Source organism: Geotrypetes seraphini, chromosome 2 (assembly GCF_902459505.1).
Source record: "Geotrypetes seraphini chromosome 2, aGeoSer1.1, whole genome shotgun sequence".
Taxonomy (NCBI): Eukaryota; Metazoa; Chordata; class Amphibia; order Gymnophiona; family Dermophiidae; genus Geotrypetes; species Geotrypetes seraphini.
The window spans coordinates 370,239,312-370,256,468 of record NC_047085.1 but is presented as its reverse complement, the minus strand read 5'-3'; the positions used below and the strand labels follow the sequence as shown (position 1 = coordinate 370,256,468).

Here is a 17,157-nt window from a genome sequence, read left to right as displayed (position 1 = left end):
TCCTTTATGCATGATTCATTTTAGCTTCACACTCTCTCCATTTTTCTGTCTCCACCCCCTCCCTTATGCTGTTGGTATCTATCTCTTCTCCTTTCCTTCCTTCCCACTCCACCCCATGGTCTGGCATCTCTATCTCCTTCCCTTCCCTCCCCCATGCCCTGGCATCTCTCTCCTCTCCTTCTAACTCCCCCTCCATTATCTGGCATTTCCTCTCCTTCCTTTCTCTCCCTCACTCCTTCCTTCCTTTCTCCTGGTCTAGCATCTGTCTCCTTCCCTTCCCCTTGCCCTGACATCTCTCCCTCCCCATCCATGGTCTGGTATCTCCTTTTTTCCCTCCCTCCCATGGACTTGGCATCTCTCATTCCTCTCCCTTTTCCTTCTCCCTCCTTCCCTCTCTCTCCCAGTTGGGTGCAGCAGCATTTCTCTCCCCCTTCCCTGTGCAGCAGCAGCATTTCTCCCCCTACCTGTGCAGCAGCAGCATTTCTCCCCCTTCCCCCTTCCCTGTGTAGCAGCATTAGTATTTCTTCTGCACCTCCCTCCAGTGCGTGCTTCGTTTCTGGCTGGCTCTCTTGCTGCCTGTTCAAAGCCACGGGCATCAACTCCTCTTGCGATCCACGGCTGCGTCGGAATCCTTCTCTCTGATGCCATGACATCAGAGGGAATGCTTCCGACGCAGCCGCAGATCACAAGAGGAGCCAACACCCGCGGGTTTGAACAGGCAGCAAAGGAGCCAGCCAGAAACGAAGCATGCGCCGGAGGGAGGCACAGAAGAAAGGAAGGGATAAGGCCGTGTTTCAGGAAGCACAAGCTGGGCTGCAGGTTGGACACTTGATTTAAAGGTTTGCTGCCGCTGCTGCTGGTTAAGAAAAGTAGCAGTGGCAGAATAGGGAGGGTGGTTCTGGTGGCAGGCCCCCCTGACCATTTCAGGCCCTAGGCTCGTGCCTACTTGGCCTACACTTTAATATGGCCCTGCCCATGTTCCCATCCATGCCCACCATTTCTCCTTTTTTTCATATATTTCCCTATGTCCAGCTTCTCCCCTCTCTTACTCCCTTACACCAATGCGTCTCTCACACTCTTTCTTTCCTCCAACCCTTTGATATGTTCAGTTAAGTATTTCACTTCCTCTTCCTTCATTCCCTTGGTTCAGCAATGTATCTCTCTGTCCCTTCCCTTCTCTCTCCTCCTCCTTGCAGGTCCAATATTTCTCTCCCTTTCCTCTAGCCCCCCCTCCCCCATGGGTCCAGCACCTCTCCCCTAGAAAATGACACAGAGTCAAAGTTTGTCCCTGTCCCTGCCCCATCTATTTTGATAAAAAGGATATGGGGATATGTACAAAGAGCAAACATTTTTAGTTCATTTGGGCTTCATTTCATCCTTTTTGCAGTTCATTTCACACATTCGCTTGAATTAAAATCATGTTTAATCTGCCTTTAATCATATATATTTTCACCTTCATGCGATTTTCTGCTTGACTCGCCTTTAGCCATTACTTTGGTGTTTAAAAGAGATCTTACAGTAAAATTTGGACAAATGGATTCATACACCTATGGTTTTATCAATTAACATCAAGACTCCTGAGGCAGGCCTTTTGAGGCCGAAACACGATTGTGTCGAGTCTGGTTTATTAATAAATGGATTGAGCACCATCTGGTCTCCTTCATTGTTTTCATGTCTCTCACTCTTGTGAAGGCAGTTTATCCTGGTTGTCTCTTGAAGGCATGCTAAAACTGAATTCATCTAACAAATGTGTGTCCCTATCAGGCTCTTTTACAAGTTTCATCAGGTGATTTTAATGCATTTTAGGGGCCAATAAGCACTTTCCAAACATTATGAACTTGTTTGACTCATTGTAACCAGGAAAAGGAAGTGGTCTTATTCCTGCCTTATCCAAAAGCAGATGCTGACAGTGTGTCAAAGCAGGTTCTCTGAATAAGGGGGAAAAATCCCTACAGAAAAACAAGTTAAATAAACAAGTAATAATAATTTAATCAGATAACTTTCTTTGACAAGCTTTCAAGAGGTATTACCTTATTTTCTTTAACTCATTATCTATTAAAATTTCATCTGGTAGGGGCATGCATTTAAAGCAAGTACTAGAAAGGTTTATTTTTAAGTATCTGGCTGCTTATATTTGGAAGAATTTCCCTTTGAATATCAAACAGCAACCATCTTATCCTTCTTTCTGTAATTAAGGCCCTCCTTTACAAAGCTGCACAGCGATGCGCATAGAATTCCTATGAGCATCCGAGCTGTTACCGCCATGACTGGCGCTAAAAACGCTAGTACGGCTTTCTAAAGGAGGGGGTAAAACATTTATTTAATACGTGGTTCAGAAACATTCTTAAACTGTAAACTCAGTTTGTTAATTAATGTATTATTTTGTCTTAGTTATATTTACTCACTTCTATCCATCTTGCACCTACTCTGGGAGTGAGCAAACTAGAAATGTCTGAAATTAAATTATATTAGCTTGTTAACTGTGCATTTGAGTCGAGTAACGTGGCAATCATATTATTTTATCCTAGAAAAAAAAAGATAACATAAAACCCCCTGGATCAGAGCTTGGATACATGCCTCTCTTTGTGTAGGACGGGTTGTACCAGAAGTATGCAGTTTCAGAGTTTTCTGGCAGCATTACTAGCCTGCCGGCTGTGTGGCCATAATGTGAGTTTGATGGTGATCACCCCAGGGACGGGCAGTTCTGTCACACTCAAGAATCAGCAGCACAGAATCCACCACTCGCAAGTCCAACAGGCCCCTCCTCCCCTGCGAGTCCAGCAGCCACTCCCGCAGTTACACATCAGCAGCGGTGGTAACTCCCCCCACATGCATCTCTATGCCTTCTTCCCAACTCCCCTCACGCTTATTTTACCTACAGGAGCAGGAGCCTCAGTCACACCATGAAGAAGAATCTTCACAGGCCTACACCGAAACCCTCCTTCTGCCAACAAGGCCCTCCATCATGTAATTTCCAGTTCCGCAAAAACTGCTTGCCCTGGATCAGTAGCATGGAATGCTGCTACTATTTGGGTTTTTGCTGGGTACTTGCGACTTGGATTGGCCTCCCTGAAGACAGAATAGTGGGCTAGATGGACCAATGGTCTGACCCAATAAGGCTATTCTTATGTTCTAATGTTCTTATCAAGGAGGGACTCGTCAGCAGAAGGAAAGCTTTGCTACAGGCCTCTGAATATTCTTCTTCATGGCGTGGCTGAGGTTCCAGCTCCTAAAGATAAAATAGATGTGAGGGAAATTGGGGAAGAGATGCCCACCCAGGTGCAATTTTTTTTTTTTTTTTACTACGGGAGCAAGGCATTGCTCCCGTTCCCATGGTAAACCAGCTACAAGTTTTCCTGTTCCCATGGATTTCCTGTGGTTTGCCTCAGGAACCCATTCCCAAGCTCTAATTATTATCCTCATGCTTTATTCACTTCTAAGAGGATAAATGCACCTAAACGTTAATAAATCTCATCTTGTTTACCCAGTCCTATTGTGTCCTGAATATAGGCACCAAAGGCCCGATTTTATATACAGTATGGCACCCAAAAGATTAGCCCTGACTAGAACGGCACTTAGTACAAATCTACTAGGTGCATGCACCTTTTATAGAATCACATTAAGCACCGTTGCATCATATAACATTTAAGTGCACTCATTTAGGCCAGCTAAAACCAAGCCAAATTCCTTTGCCTAAGCTATACACAGATCAGGCCTATAACAATTTGTATAACTTTTAGGAATGCCCCCAATTCACCCATGCCCTTCTTGGCCACGCCCCCTTTTTAAATTCACCTACTAGAACAGGCGCAATTTTTTTTTTTTAATAGAATCACGCTTTCCAAGTTGTACACGTAGCTTTTAATTTGTACCAATTAGCGTCAATTATGAGTTAATTGCTAAATTATTGGTGTCAATTAGGCTTTTTAAACAATTAAGTTACGTGTGTAAATCAGCTGGAATTGCCTTATGAATGACTGTGTTAGGTCTTTCCTGTTTATATGCATGGAGTTCCTTTCTTTTATACCATCTGTCTATTGTACATCATTGAAAACTGTCATAAGCTTTGGCGGCATATCAGATTTTATTAAACAAAGATATACAGAATTTGGAGGCAATGGTACACACTAATTTCTGGAAAGGTGCACTTATGAACGTGAATAATATCACAAATTAGCATTCACGCATGAATATACGAGGCATTATTCTATAAAACCAGCATGTTACTCATGCGACACATAAAAGCAAATGGGCTGTATCAGTGGACGAAGCAAGGGCATGTCATGGGCGTTTCACCCAGTACCGTGCACACCTTAAAAAAAAGCATCAAATGTGGCATTTAAAGGCTCGTGTAAGCACAACGCCTTAGGCCTGCCACCAAGCTGGTGCAAGCTGCTGCCCCATAAATTCCAGCACGCCAAATCAGCTTCGCACTATTATTCTGTACTAGCTTAGTCGTGCCTTTAATGCCCTTTCGAATTGGCGCCACGCATGCCTCATTGTCGTGCCTACATTTAGGTGCCGCTGTTATACTGCCCCTATACCCAAGAAAAAGCAATCAAAAAATGATCTCGGGGAAATAGGTTTACAACACATGCAAAGTAGTTATAGCAAGAAATCAATGTGTTTTTTTTCATCTGGTAGTGATATAGAAATAATAAGTAGTAGTAGTAGTATTAGAAGCCAATTTAAAAATGCGCAGTATTAAAAAATGTAAAACAATAGGACAAATTTAGAGCACTGGTCTTTGACCTGGGGGCCACCGTGTGAGCGGACTGCTGGGCACGGTGGACCACTGGTCCTACCCAGCAACGGCAATTCTTATGTTCTTAAAATAGAGAGGGAGGGAGAGAGAGAGATGGAGGAATAAATCAAGAACAGGCAAGATGATACTTTGAAGGAATATAGCTAAGACATCTGCTTTAATATTTGTATGTATGTGTATATACTTTACTTACACTTATCTTTGTCCCATCATTGTCTACGTCTCTCTCTGGTAATAGCTCCACCTGTTGAAACAATAGTATTCACTAAAAGATTCATCTGGCATTGGGTTACCAAGTTTGTGTCAACCTTAGGGAGGGAGGGAGGGGGGCGGAGCCATTTGCCACAGGCACAACATGAGAATATATGAGAATAATATCCTGAATAATATAATCCCTTAAAATCATCATCTTAGAAAGAATGATATTTTCCAGTTGGTGGGTTTTTTCATATACAGACATGTAGGAAAAGTGTGCTCAGTGTGCCATCTATAGGCAGCAAAAAAAAAAAAAAATTTCACCAGCTGTGAAAATCTTTTCACTGCCAACAATCAAAACACTGCACCAATTTGTTTAAAAATATGTGTAATGAATTTTAATACACCTAAAATAATACGTCTACATTTCTCAGTGAAAATAAAAATGCCCAGCATGTTTTCTTTATTTTAAAATATAGATTATCCCATACTGCAAACTGACCCAGCACTGTCTAACATTTTCTTATCTTAAAATATGTTTCTGTAACTATGTTAAATGTGTACAATTTCATACATTTTTTGATGTAATGCTGTGGAAATGTTAATGTTTGCAACATATTTTTAAATAGAATTTTGGTGCAAAGGTTAGGAAGTTTTCATTATGCAAATTTCGAATATAAATTTGATTTTAAACAGTATCAGAAAACATATATTGCAAAAGAGGTTAATATGAAATGCTCCTCCTGGAGTTGATTTGTGAACTGATCACATTTGTAGAATTTTACAGATCTATTTTTGTTAATAAGATCATAGGGTTTTAATGTATGCACAGCTCTCTTATCAGTACCAAAAGTGGAACAGTCAGATGTTCTATTGCAGTGTTTCTCATCTCAGTCCTGGAGTACCCACTTACCAGTTAGGTTTTCAGGATATCCACAATGAATATGCATGAAAGAAATTTGCATATAATGGAGGAAGTGTATGCAAATCAAGTTTATGAATATTCACTGTGGATATCCTGAAAAACCTGACCGGCAAGGGGGTACTCCAGTCTGAGTTGAAAAACAATGCTCTGTTTCACCTGATCTGAAACTAATGGTCACTGGCATCTGATTTACTATGACTGGCTCTTCTTTCCATCCTTGGGAAACTTCTTGGTTTCAATACACTTCTCCCTCCATATCCACGGGGGTTAGGGGCAGAGCCGGCCTGTGAATATTAAAAAAAACGTGAATAATATTCGGACCGGTTCTGCCCGCTTCCCCCCGGCTACTGTAAGCCCTGTAAGCCCCCTCCCCCCTTAAGCCATACCTGGTGGTCTAGTGGGTTTTCGGGGCAGGAGCGATCTTCTCACGCTCCTGCCCCGTGCAGATCGCTCATAGGAAATGGCTACCTTGAGCTCCCGTTGTAGTCTCTCGAGACTACAATGGGAGCTCATGGCAGCTATTTCCTATGAGCGATCTACAAGGGGCAGGAGCGTGGGAAGATCGCTCCTGCCCTGAAAACCCACTAGACCACCAGGTAAGGCTTAAGGGGGGGCTTACAGGGCTTAAAATAACCCAAAAAATTAAATTGTTTTTTTTTGTTTAAAAATCGCGAATAACCGAATCCGCGGATGCTAAAACTGCGGATTCGGAGGGAGAAGTGTAGTGAAGAAAGGGCAAACAACAGAGACCAGTATAAAATGGGCATGGAAGATTAACCTAGACCAACTGCCCCACAATAGAATCTGCTTTTTTTTTTAACCCTTAATTTCCCTGAAGGGTTTGGAAGAACAGCAAAGGTTTTGGGACAGATTGGATGGGCATCACGCAGTACCTGAGTGCCAGTGATCTCGGCTACACTTTCTTGATCCTCGGCTGCCCTCAGAAACCACCACTGAATCTCCAGGTACACCGAGGCTGAACCACTCTGGAAAGCACATGACATTTCCACATTTTGCCCTTCTGTAGCTGTGATGTTTCGGGGTAGCTCGGTAAATTTTGCTGGAAAATAAATGTACAGTTCATTGGTATTCTCTTGCACTTTTTTTTCTCTCATTCCTTATATTATATATATATATATTATCTACCTCACTCATCACTCCCAATAGGTCCTGCACTGTTCTAGTGATGTTCCTTTTGGATTGTTTATAATTCTCCATTATTCTTCCACCATAAGTTCTTAATAAAGGTTGTATTGATGTTGATTTTTTTTTCTCTCTCTCTTTGTTTCAGATACAGTATTGGAACAGGATGATGACCTCTTTGGACTCAATCCCTGGATTTCTTCAAGCTGCTTACCTTTTAAATTCATGACAAACTTAAGGCAAAAAACATTTAAAAATTTGCCTCACATATTTATTCTCTTCTTCTGATTGATGAATGCTTTTCACATTTGGAAATATCACATTGACTAATAAAAATGAGATTTCCTATATCTCAATTATGGTAAGAGTTGGATTGCCTATGATGATGCTTATGATGAGAGTAAAGTCGTGTTTGAGCAGTGGTCCGGGAAGCCTGTTGGGCTCATATTCTTTAAAAGAGAAAAAAGTTGTGCCTCGAAATGCTAAAATGCTATGACGGCAATTTATGATATTGTTGTGTCTCGGGTTACGTCATCAGATTGGGTATGAATTTATATTCTTCCGAGGGGCTGCCTCAGTGTTTTGTAGACAGCCAAGCAGATGGCCAGGTTAACTCTATTCTGTAATCAATGTTTGTACAATCCAACAACATTTGTGACCGATTTGAAAACAGCATTATACAGTAAATGCTTTATATAATTATAATGCTATTATAATCTATATATAAGCAAACCAACTGATCATAACCTGTATTTCTTTGCAATGGTGCCTTAACCACATTCGAGGATACCTTCAAGGGTAAAAACACTGAACCCAGTTAGATTTTCAAATTGTTCTCTATGCTGTTGAAAGTTGACTATCAAATAATACAAATGGACATGAGCTAATTAAACTTGAGTGAAGTATGTCAAGCTTCTCACAGTTTTAGAATGCCTTAACAGAAAACGCAGAGACTATAAATCTGTAAATTTGAGGGGAAAGTTTTTCTTTACCTTTCTTTGCAAATAATGACAATTATAATGCAACACACCGATCAGATATTCCTAATCACATGCTCATAGTAACAAGAATGCGTGAACGCAGTGCTTTCTTAATCTAAACGGCTTGCTAACTGCAGTCTTTAAATGCAGCACTCAGCAGGTCTCGTCTGGTGAGATTTGTCCATCGTGCTGAAATGATCACTGCAGACTTTAAAGTCCTAAACAACTGGATTCTGCAGCGCTGCTGCTGCTTGTAATTCAAGTCTCGCCTTTAATCGGGTCTTCAAAGAAGCAAATTTCTTTAACAAAATACTAAATCATGTAGACAACAGTGGGGGAAAATGCTATTACAAAAGACAACCAAAGCGATCCAAGCAACAGTGCTAGAATATTCATTAATGCATGCATATCTGCACTCCTATGTATAGCTGCATTTACGGAGACTGTTTATTTCTCACGTGTGTTTATATAAAACACCTGAATGTGAAATAATGGTAATATTAAAGTCTGTTTGATGGATTAATAGGTGACTATTATGCCTGCGTGTACAGTGATTTATCTTCTTCTACCTAAGATTACCCTTTATTTTTCGCATTCAGGAACTTCTTACATTTAGCCAATGCTTTCTAAATCTATGCAGCGATTGCTAGCAATCTTTGACCATTTATTGTCTCTTTAGCCTTACTTCCAACATGCACGACGGTATTTCCCACACAGCAAATCTTACCTTGAGAAGAAAGTCCTTGCTGAATACAAAAAATCGTAAAGAAAAAGACTCCAAAATGAGCAAAACAGGTTCCCATCATTCCAGAGAGAGACAGTAGTCACATCAGTGTAACAAAACAACAACAAAAATAATTGCCCTGTAAGAAGCAAATATAATTTATAAAATTGCTTTGTGGTGTAGCCTGGGATGCGACACTGCAATCATACTGATACTCTGCAGATTTTCTTTTCTTTTTTTTTTTTTTTTGGAAGAGGGTTTAACACCGCACCAGCGCTCCAGTGAGCTGACTTGGGTGCTCTGACACCAGATCCAGACGGAAAATGTTAAAAAAGCAGATTTCTCGGCAGCCTTCTCTCCTTCTTCCAAGATATCTGACAGGCAACTCGCCCAACCTCAGCCTGCTGCTCAGAATTGCATGATTACTGCCCTCCCTACACAGTGAACCAGCACAGCAAGTGGGGAAAGGGGGGAGGGGTTCTGCTCTGCCATCCTAGAATTGCATCAACTTGTCTTCCTAATGGCTGCTATGATGCCTTTAACTCTTCAGGCACTGCTTGCCCCACGCGGCTACTTTTGACTGGGGACATTAACATTTTAAAAGAAATGTGCACAGACTGTACAGAAAAAAAACATATTTTGGGGAGAGTTCATCATTTTACTTAAAGTTTTGCTGCTCTTAGTTTGGGCTACTGCATAATTTGGGTTCTATTTCAATACCTGTTGCTTTTGTCCTGATGTTAGGGTTATCATTAGTAGAAAAGAAAACAATCAAATGCTAGACAAAACGGGAGGGGGGGGGGGGAGCATTTAAAGGGTATCATGGTTTCCCTACCCTGTTGTTCAGTTTTAACTGGTGTGCTCTAATCGGCGTTTCGCAACACATCATGCATAATAAATCCAAGGGAACCTGAACTTTCAGATTCCATTCTATCAAATACTATGCCCATTTTCCTAGGAGAGAGTCTTATCATCTGTAGCAGTTTTATCAAACACTTTAATTGCTTGTAATGAATGCATGATTCAAAGACAGTTCTTACCTCTGGCTATAAATGTTTACATTTTTTTTTTCTTTAGTTTTGACTCATCGTTCAAGAAAACCAGAAAATTGGTGGTTGTGCTTTACTGGTATGTCTGTTTTCAATATGCTACATTCTAATATGTAAACATTTTTGTTTTTACAGTGTCTCTAGAGGTCAGCAGAAATGGATTACTTGGTCCACTCAGGCTCTTCATTTGTGCCTGTCTACTTACTGTTGAATCACTATTGAATCACTCCATCCCAGGAACAGCTGTTAGGTGATATGGGTTGCTTCCCATCACACCCCCAGGATTGCCTAATCAAATGGTTAGGGACCAGGAGAAAACAAAAAAAAAGTGTCAAGGATCCCGCAGTCTTAGACATCTAAAGACCTGGAGAAACACGATATGAAAAATATGCTGTCTGGGATTTCCAGATGCCGATAGCTGACTAATGATAGGAGTGATGGAATTCCATGCTGTGTGACTAGCTGAGGTTGCTTTGTGCACTGAAGTCTACCTGAAGTACTAACTGCTCTGCCTGCTGTGGATGTAGAAAGGAGATAGAAATTGGGGGTAAATATGGACCCTAGGGTTCATGGAGGAGTGAGTAGTGGAGTGTGTGAAAGGAAAGAAAATATGATGTGAATGAGTATACAAAGAAGATGGAGGAGCATGTGGAAGTTTCTAGGGTGAGAGCCCTGTCTGAAGCCCCAACCTTAACGGGGGCAGTGCCATTCAATTGGCTAAATGCCTGGTGCTACTAGTGTGGGAAGGGGGGGGGGAGGCTGAGCTAAGGGGCTGCTCTGTTGTTCATTGGGTTACATTGCAGCATGCAGGTTTTGACAACTTGATGCATCACCTGAACAAATTTCTATTCATGGGGCCTATGGACAGCAATGCTTGTGCAAATCTGCATTCCTTCATGGCAATGGCTGATGTCTTTGGTATTCCATTAGCTAAGGAAAAGACTGGATCCTGTCCAAACCCTGACTTTCTTGGGCATAGAGATCAACTCCATGGCTATAGTCACTGGTTTACCTGCAGATAAAGTCATCCAGCTCCATGCCTTAGTTGCTCAGGTACATTGTGTGCCTAAATGCACCCTAAAACCTATTCAGACTTTGGAAGATTAAACCTTGTGTGTAGGGTGATACGTATGGGCAGGGCCTTCACTAAGTGTTTGGTTGTTTCCACAGCCAACATCAAGAAGACCGCATCACTTCAGCAGGTTGTCAGCAAGGATCTGGATGGATCTCAACATTCAGTCAGCTTTTCTTGAGTGTTTCAATGATATACACCCACTACAAAGTAAAGATATTTCTAATGTAGACTTGCAGCTCTACTCGGATGCTGCAGAGAGAATTGGTTTTGCTCTTTACCGTCAGGGGTCCTGGAGTGCAGCTGGATGGTTTTCTGATTGTATAGAATCTGGAGTGACCAATAACATCATCTTCTTGGAACTGTTCCTGCTGCCTGTTGCTTGAAAAATTTGTCCTGAGCGGCTTCGTGATACAAGGGTTATATTTTGGTGTGAAATCCATGGTGTTAAGATGGTGAACAAGTAGGCAGCCAGATGCTTACTAGTTAACTCATTGGAGAGAAATTGGTTTTAGTTTGCCTCAGATTGAATATCTACTTTAGGGTATGTCATGTTCCTGGTACAGTCACTCTTGTCCCATTATAAGCTCCAGGAGTTACATTTTTGGAATTTACAACTGTTAATAATAAAAAAAATATATAAATCCTTATAGAATCAACAACAGTACTTAAAATTACATGTTACAGAAAATCTTTTGATAGCCCTTGAAGCTTTCTCATGTCCATTTTGCAGCCCTTTACAAAAGGCTGGAGAACGCATGTTTAGGGTAAACCCACCAATGGCTTTCTTGTCAAGCAATTCCATTTGAACCAATCAATTGTCCTGCCAACATTCTTTTCTCAAATCTTATGCATATCCTGGCAAAAGAACACTGTATACCTTGGACTGCAAGTGAGCATCGGTCTTTTACAATGAGCGGTTGAGGCTCTACAGACAGTCCACTCAGCTTCTTTTTTCTTTTGACCACAACAGGATGGGGGTTGCTATCAATAAATGCACAACTTCCAATTGGCTGGTAGATAATATCTCTGGAGGGTCATGTTAAGGCTTATAATTAGAGAATGACACAGTGACAAAATTCATCACCGTTCCTGTCCCCGCGGATAACCGCGGGAAACTATCTTCATGTCATTCTTTAAAGAGAGAGGGAAGAATCAGAGTATGAATAGCCACAACCACTGACCCACAAGCTTTGCTTTGAAGAATGCTGGTGCAGAAGGACCGAGGTTGAAAGAGACACTAGAAAATGACATGGGATTATTTCCCACGGTTATCCACGGGGACGGGAACGGTGATGAATTTTGTCACCGTGTCATTCTCTACTTATAATGTCACAGCCATGGCTGCGTTAGCAGCCCACCTCAAGTCAACTTTATTTGAAGAGATATGCAAGGCTGCAAAGTCCACTCATTCACATTTCACTATTGTCCTGAACAAGACATCTGACGCAACAGCTGGTTTGGTCAAACAGTCCTGCAGTTTATTCGAAGTCTAGAATCTAACTCTATCCCCTAGTCCAATTTTAATCTGTACCAGGCTGCACTTCCATAAGTGTATATATGTTTAAGGTTACTTGATCTTTGAATTAAAGAGCTATATGGGAACGGGGCTGTCAGGAATCCTGCAGAGTCTGAGGATATCCTGGGGGAATCCCCTCTAGCCTTGTGGGGATCCTGTGGAGATCCCCTCCAGACTCATGGAGATCCTGCGGAGATGGAAGAAGTTCCACTGGGGCTCCCATGGGATCCTTCTTATCCGCCTGTCTCCTCCTGAGCTCTTCTCTCCAGCCTTCAACAGGCCGCTGACAGCAGCTCCTCCTATATGCTGCCATTAGATGTCCTGGAAGGCTTCCCTCTGATGTATTTTGCATCAGAAGGAAGCCTTCCCTGTCAGCTCCATCAGCGTGTAGGAGGAACCAATGCCAGTGGGAAACAGAGTTGCTACAGCTGGCTTGGGGTGGGTGGGAAGGAGGGAAACAGAGATCCCGCAACAGACTTGGGGGTAGGAGGGAGGAAATCAGAGATTCTGCAGTGGGCTTAGGGGGGTGGGAGGAAAGGAAACAGAGATGCTGCAACAGGTGTGGGGGACGGGAGAGAGAAAAACAGAGATGCAACAGACATGGTGGTTGAGTGGGTGGGAGAGATGGAAAAAGAGATGATGCACAGGCTGGGGGGTAGGAGGGAAACAGAGATGCTGCACGGGCTGGGTTGGGCGTGTGCCCAATGGAGAGATGCTACACAGGATGGAAAGGTGGGAAGGGAAGGAAAGAGAGGTACTGTATGGGCTGGAGGGTAGGGAAAGAGATGCTGCTGGTGGGGGAGGGAATAATGGTTGGGCATGGGTACATGGAGCAGGAGGGAAAAAGATGGTGGGGAGGAAAGGACAAAAAGAGAGAGAATTGTTGGACATGGTGGTGGAGAGGAGGGAAGGAGAAATATTGGATGCTGTAATGGAGAGAGAAGGGTAGGACAGATAGAAAGGGATGCAAGAGGGAGGAATGCTGGATATGGTGGTGGAAGAATAGAGGGAGAGATGTGGCATGGTGCTGGAGAGGGGTGATAAAGGGAGAAATGTTGGGCATGGCAGTAAAGGGGTGTGAGAGAGGTACCCTGGATCTCTCTCTCTCTCTCTCTCTTTACCCATTCCATTTGCAGCAAGGGAGGGAATGAGAGAGATAGTGGACAGATGGTGGACAGAGAGAGAGATGGTGGACAGTAAGAGATGGAGACATGTTGCATATGAAGGTGGAGAAAAGAGGAAGAAATGTTGTGCAGGGGTCAGGAGGGGGGGAAGAGGGAGGTGGTTCCGGGACAGAAGGGAGTGAGGATGCTGTACAATGGGAGGGAGGGAAGAGAGAGGGAGACATGTTGGACCATGGTAGGAGGGACCAATGGACAGCACCCACTTGAAGAAGAATTTGCAGAAGACAGTAGGAAAACAGAAAAAAGAGAAACCAAAACCAACTTGATGGAAAAATAAATTTCTAGACAACAAAAAGGAATTTATTGACTTAAATATGTTAGTTTAGGGAAATGTATATAGCAGATGTCTTTGTATTAGGTTGAACAGAAAAGGAAATGCATATCTTTTCCAGTGCTGAAGTACATATTTGCTGACCCTTGCTGTAGCTGGTGGGGATCCCCAAGCACTGCCAACTGAAGACTTCCTCCAAAGGTGGCCAAAACTCCCTTCTACCAAGTGTAGCAGTCACTGGAGGCATCCTTGAACCACATCTGTGGCGTAGGGATGCTGCTGCTGCCTGTCAATTGTGGTAAAAGGGATTTTGGCCACCTTCAGAGGAAGTCTTTGCTTGACATAACATGAGGGTCCTCATTACCTGGAACATTTACATTTTATATTTACATTAGAGGCTTTGGCAGAGACCCATTTACAAAGTATGTATTCTTTCCAATTAATATTTCTGAATTAATTGTCTTTGATTATTTGTAAATGGGTCTCTACCAAAGCTTCTAATTCAGTAGAATAATTAAATGAAATAACTACTTTATTTTTCGCTCCATAAGACACATTTTTTTCACCAAAAAAGTGAGTGGCAATAAGGATGCATCTTATGGTGTGAATACACAACATCTCCCCCACCCCCACCCCGGTTACCTTATTTTAATTCTGGTGCCCTCCATCACTGGAAGCGTCTGCCTCTCTAGTGGTAGATTGGTGCACAAGGCTGCCTGCCTGGTTGGCTGACGCGGCTGCCTCCTCTTCTCTTCTCTAGTGGCAGAGCGGCGTAGAAGGCTGCCTGCCTGGTCCCATGCTGCTTCCCGTGAGAACTGAGTTCTCATGGGAAGTGGCATAGGACCAGACAGGCAGCCTTGTATGCCACTCTGCTGCTCTTGCCGCAAGAAAAGAGAAGAGGAGGCAGCCGCATCAGCTGATCAGGCTGACAGCCTTGTGCGCCGCTCTGCCACTAGAGAGGCAGCTGCATCCAGAGAGGGAGAGTACCAGAATTAAAATAAGGTAATGGAGGGGCTGGGGCCTGGGCTGGCCAAATTAAAAATAGGTATGGGGGAGAAAGGCCGGGGGCGAGAGGCCAGGGCCCGTCTGCCTGCCCTGCCAAATTAAAAATAGGGAGGGAGGAGAGAAAGGCTGGGGCCTGCCTGCCTGCCTAGGGGGAGGCCTGGGGGAGGCGGAAGCCTGCCTTCCTTCCCTTACACCTGTCTACTGTCCCTACCTTGGAGGAGGCTTGGGGGGAGGCCTTCCTGCCCACCTGCCTGCCCTGACCCTACCTTCCTGCCAGCCACTAGGCCTGCCTGCCCTGTGCCATGTCCCTGCCTGCTCTGTGCCCTGTCCTTACCTGCCTGCCAGCCACTAGACCACCAGAGGGGAACAGGGTGCAGAGCTTGGAAAGGAGTGTGGGGTTGAGTGCAGAGCCTGGAAGGGAGAATTCGGTTCAGAATGTTTTTTTGTTCTTGTTTCCCTTCTCTAAATCTAGGGTGCATCTTATGGCCAGGTGCGTCTTATGGAGTGAAAAATACTGTACTTCTGAAGTTTATGGGAAGGGGCATGGATGGAAGAGATTACTTGAGGAGATGGATTTGATTCCAGCGGGGATGGGCAGGGATAGATTCAATTCAAGCAGGGCCAGGCGGGGATGGGTTTGGTTCCTGTGGGGACGGGTGGGGATAAGTTTGATTTCTGTCCCCATGCAACTCTCTAATTCAGTGAACACAGAAATTCCCTTCCTCACACTCTCCCTCTGCCACAATTGAATGGGTCCGCAGTCCAGTGTTCCCTCTAAGCGGGCGGGTGTTGTGAGCAAACTTTTTTCACTGTGAGCTAAAAATATCGGGCGCCAGCAAGTTATGAGCCAAATAAATATGTTGCTTTCTACCACAGAACTTCCTTACGTTTGTATGGAATCTATCCCCTTTCAACTTTAGAGAGTGCCCTCTCGTTCTCCCTGCCTTAGCTACTAAGTCTATTCCCTTCAGTACCTTGAATGTTTCTATCATGTCCCCTCTCAATCTCCTCTGCTCAAGGGAGAAGAGGCCCAGTCTCTCTAATCTTTCGCTGTACGGCAACTCCTCCAGCCCCTTAACCATTTTAGTTGCTCTTCTCTGGATCCTTTCGAGTAGTACCGTGTCCTTCTTAAAGTACCAGTGCTGGACGCAGTACTCCAGGTGAGGGCGTACCATGGCCCGGTACAGCAGCATGATAACCTTCTCTGTCTCTTCAGTCCAGCATCTGCCCCTTCCATTCACTGTCTGTCTTTCCCTGCCATCTCTCCTCCTGCCCCCCCCCACCCCCCAATTTGGTCTAGCATCCATCATCTTCCTTCTGTTCCCCTCATGGTCTGGCATCTCTATCCTTCCCTCCCCCCTGTGGTTTTTAGCATATCTCTCTTCTCATTTCCTCCACTCAGATCTGATCATTCTCTGCTCTCTCTTCCCTTTTCTTCTCTGGTCTTCCTTCTCTATTTTCTGCCTCCATCTAAATTAAATTCTTTCTTACTATTTAGTCCCGTTTCCCTCTTTTCACTGTGTCTACACACAGCTTGTCACCCCTTTCCCTCACCCCTCCATTATCTTACTATTTTCTTCCCCCTTTATTTATCTCCTCCTTCCATCCAGTATGTGTTCTTTCCCCACTTCCATTCAGCATCTGCTCTCCCTTCTCAACTGACATCCATCTGCCTTCTGCTCTCTCTCCCTTCTTCTCACTTCCATCATCTGTCCCCTTCTCTCTCTCTCTCATCTCCTCCATTCCATCATCTGCCCCTTCTCTCTCTCTCTCTCTCTCCCCCCCCCAACTTCCATCATCTGCCCCCCTTCCCCTCACCTTTGTGGGTCACTTTCTTTCCCCTGAGGGTGGCTCATGTCACAGGGGAAGCTTTGGCCGAGCAGAACCGCTTGATTGACAGTGGAACTTACTTGATTGATGTCGATGCTGGGGCCCGTTGCCGTTTGAAGGAAAAAAAAAGGTGGAAAAAAGGAACCTGTAAAGGCGAGAGGAAGGGAAACCTCCAGGACAGCTGCTTTTTGCCCTCCTTCAGCGGCCCAAGAGTTCAGACCAGCAGCGGCAGCTCTGTATGCTTTTAACTTCGGCACAGAGCTGCCCCTAATCAATAGTTTAGCGCGGTTTCATGAGGCAGCCTCGGGGCCTTTGATAGCCGGCCCGCTTCGATGATGCGATGTGGGCCGGCCTAGCAAAGGCCCCGAGGCTGCCTTATGAAACCGCGCTAAACTATTGATTAGGGGCAGCTCTGTGCCGAAGTTAAAAGCATACACAGCTGCCGCTGCTGGTCTGGAGGTGCGGAGACAAGGCAGGAGGCAAACGCGGTGGAAG

The 17,157-nt window shown here is 44.0% G+C and overlaps 1 protein-coding gene across 4 annotated transcripts in view; it reads right to left on the bottom strand.

Moving 5' to 3' along the window:
- The window catches only part of VSTM2A (V-set and transmembrane domain containing 2A), a 223,890-nt gene that overhangs the window by 51,449 nt on the left and 155,284 nt on the right, over positions 1 to 17,157 (bottom strand). For 2 of the 4 annotated variants that reach the window (XM_033934163.1, XM_033934161.1), the window contains exons 1-3: positions 8,736 to 9,215; positions 6,779 to 6,945; positions 4,959 to 5,009 (exon numbers count right to left, since the gene is read on the bottom strand). In XM_033934163.1, the coding sequence (XP_033790054.1) occupies positions 4,959 to 5,009; positions 6,779 to 6,945; positions 8,736 to 8,814 (297 nt within the window). In that variant the 5' untranslated portion in view covers positions 8,815 to 9,215. Of the gene's footprint in view, positions 1 to 4,958; positions 5,010 to 6,778; positions 6,946 to 8,735; positions 9,217 to 17,157 lie in introns of those variants that run through there. The other 2 variants (XM_033934162.1, XM_033934164.1) reach the window with 2 other exon arrangements.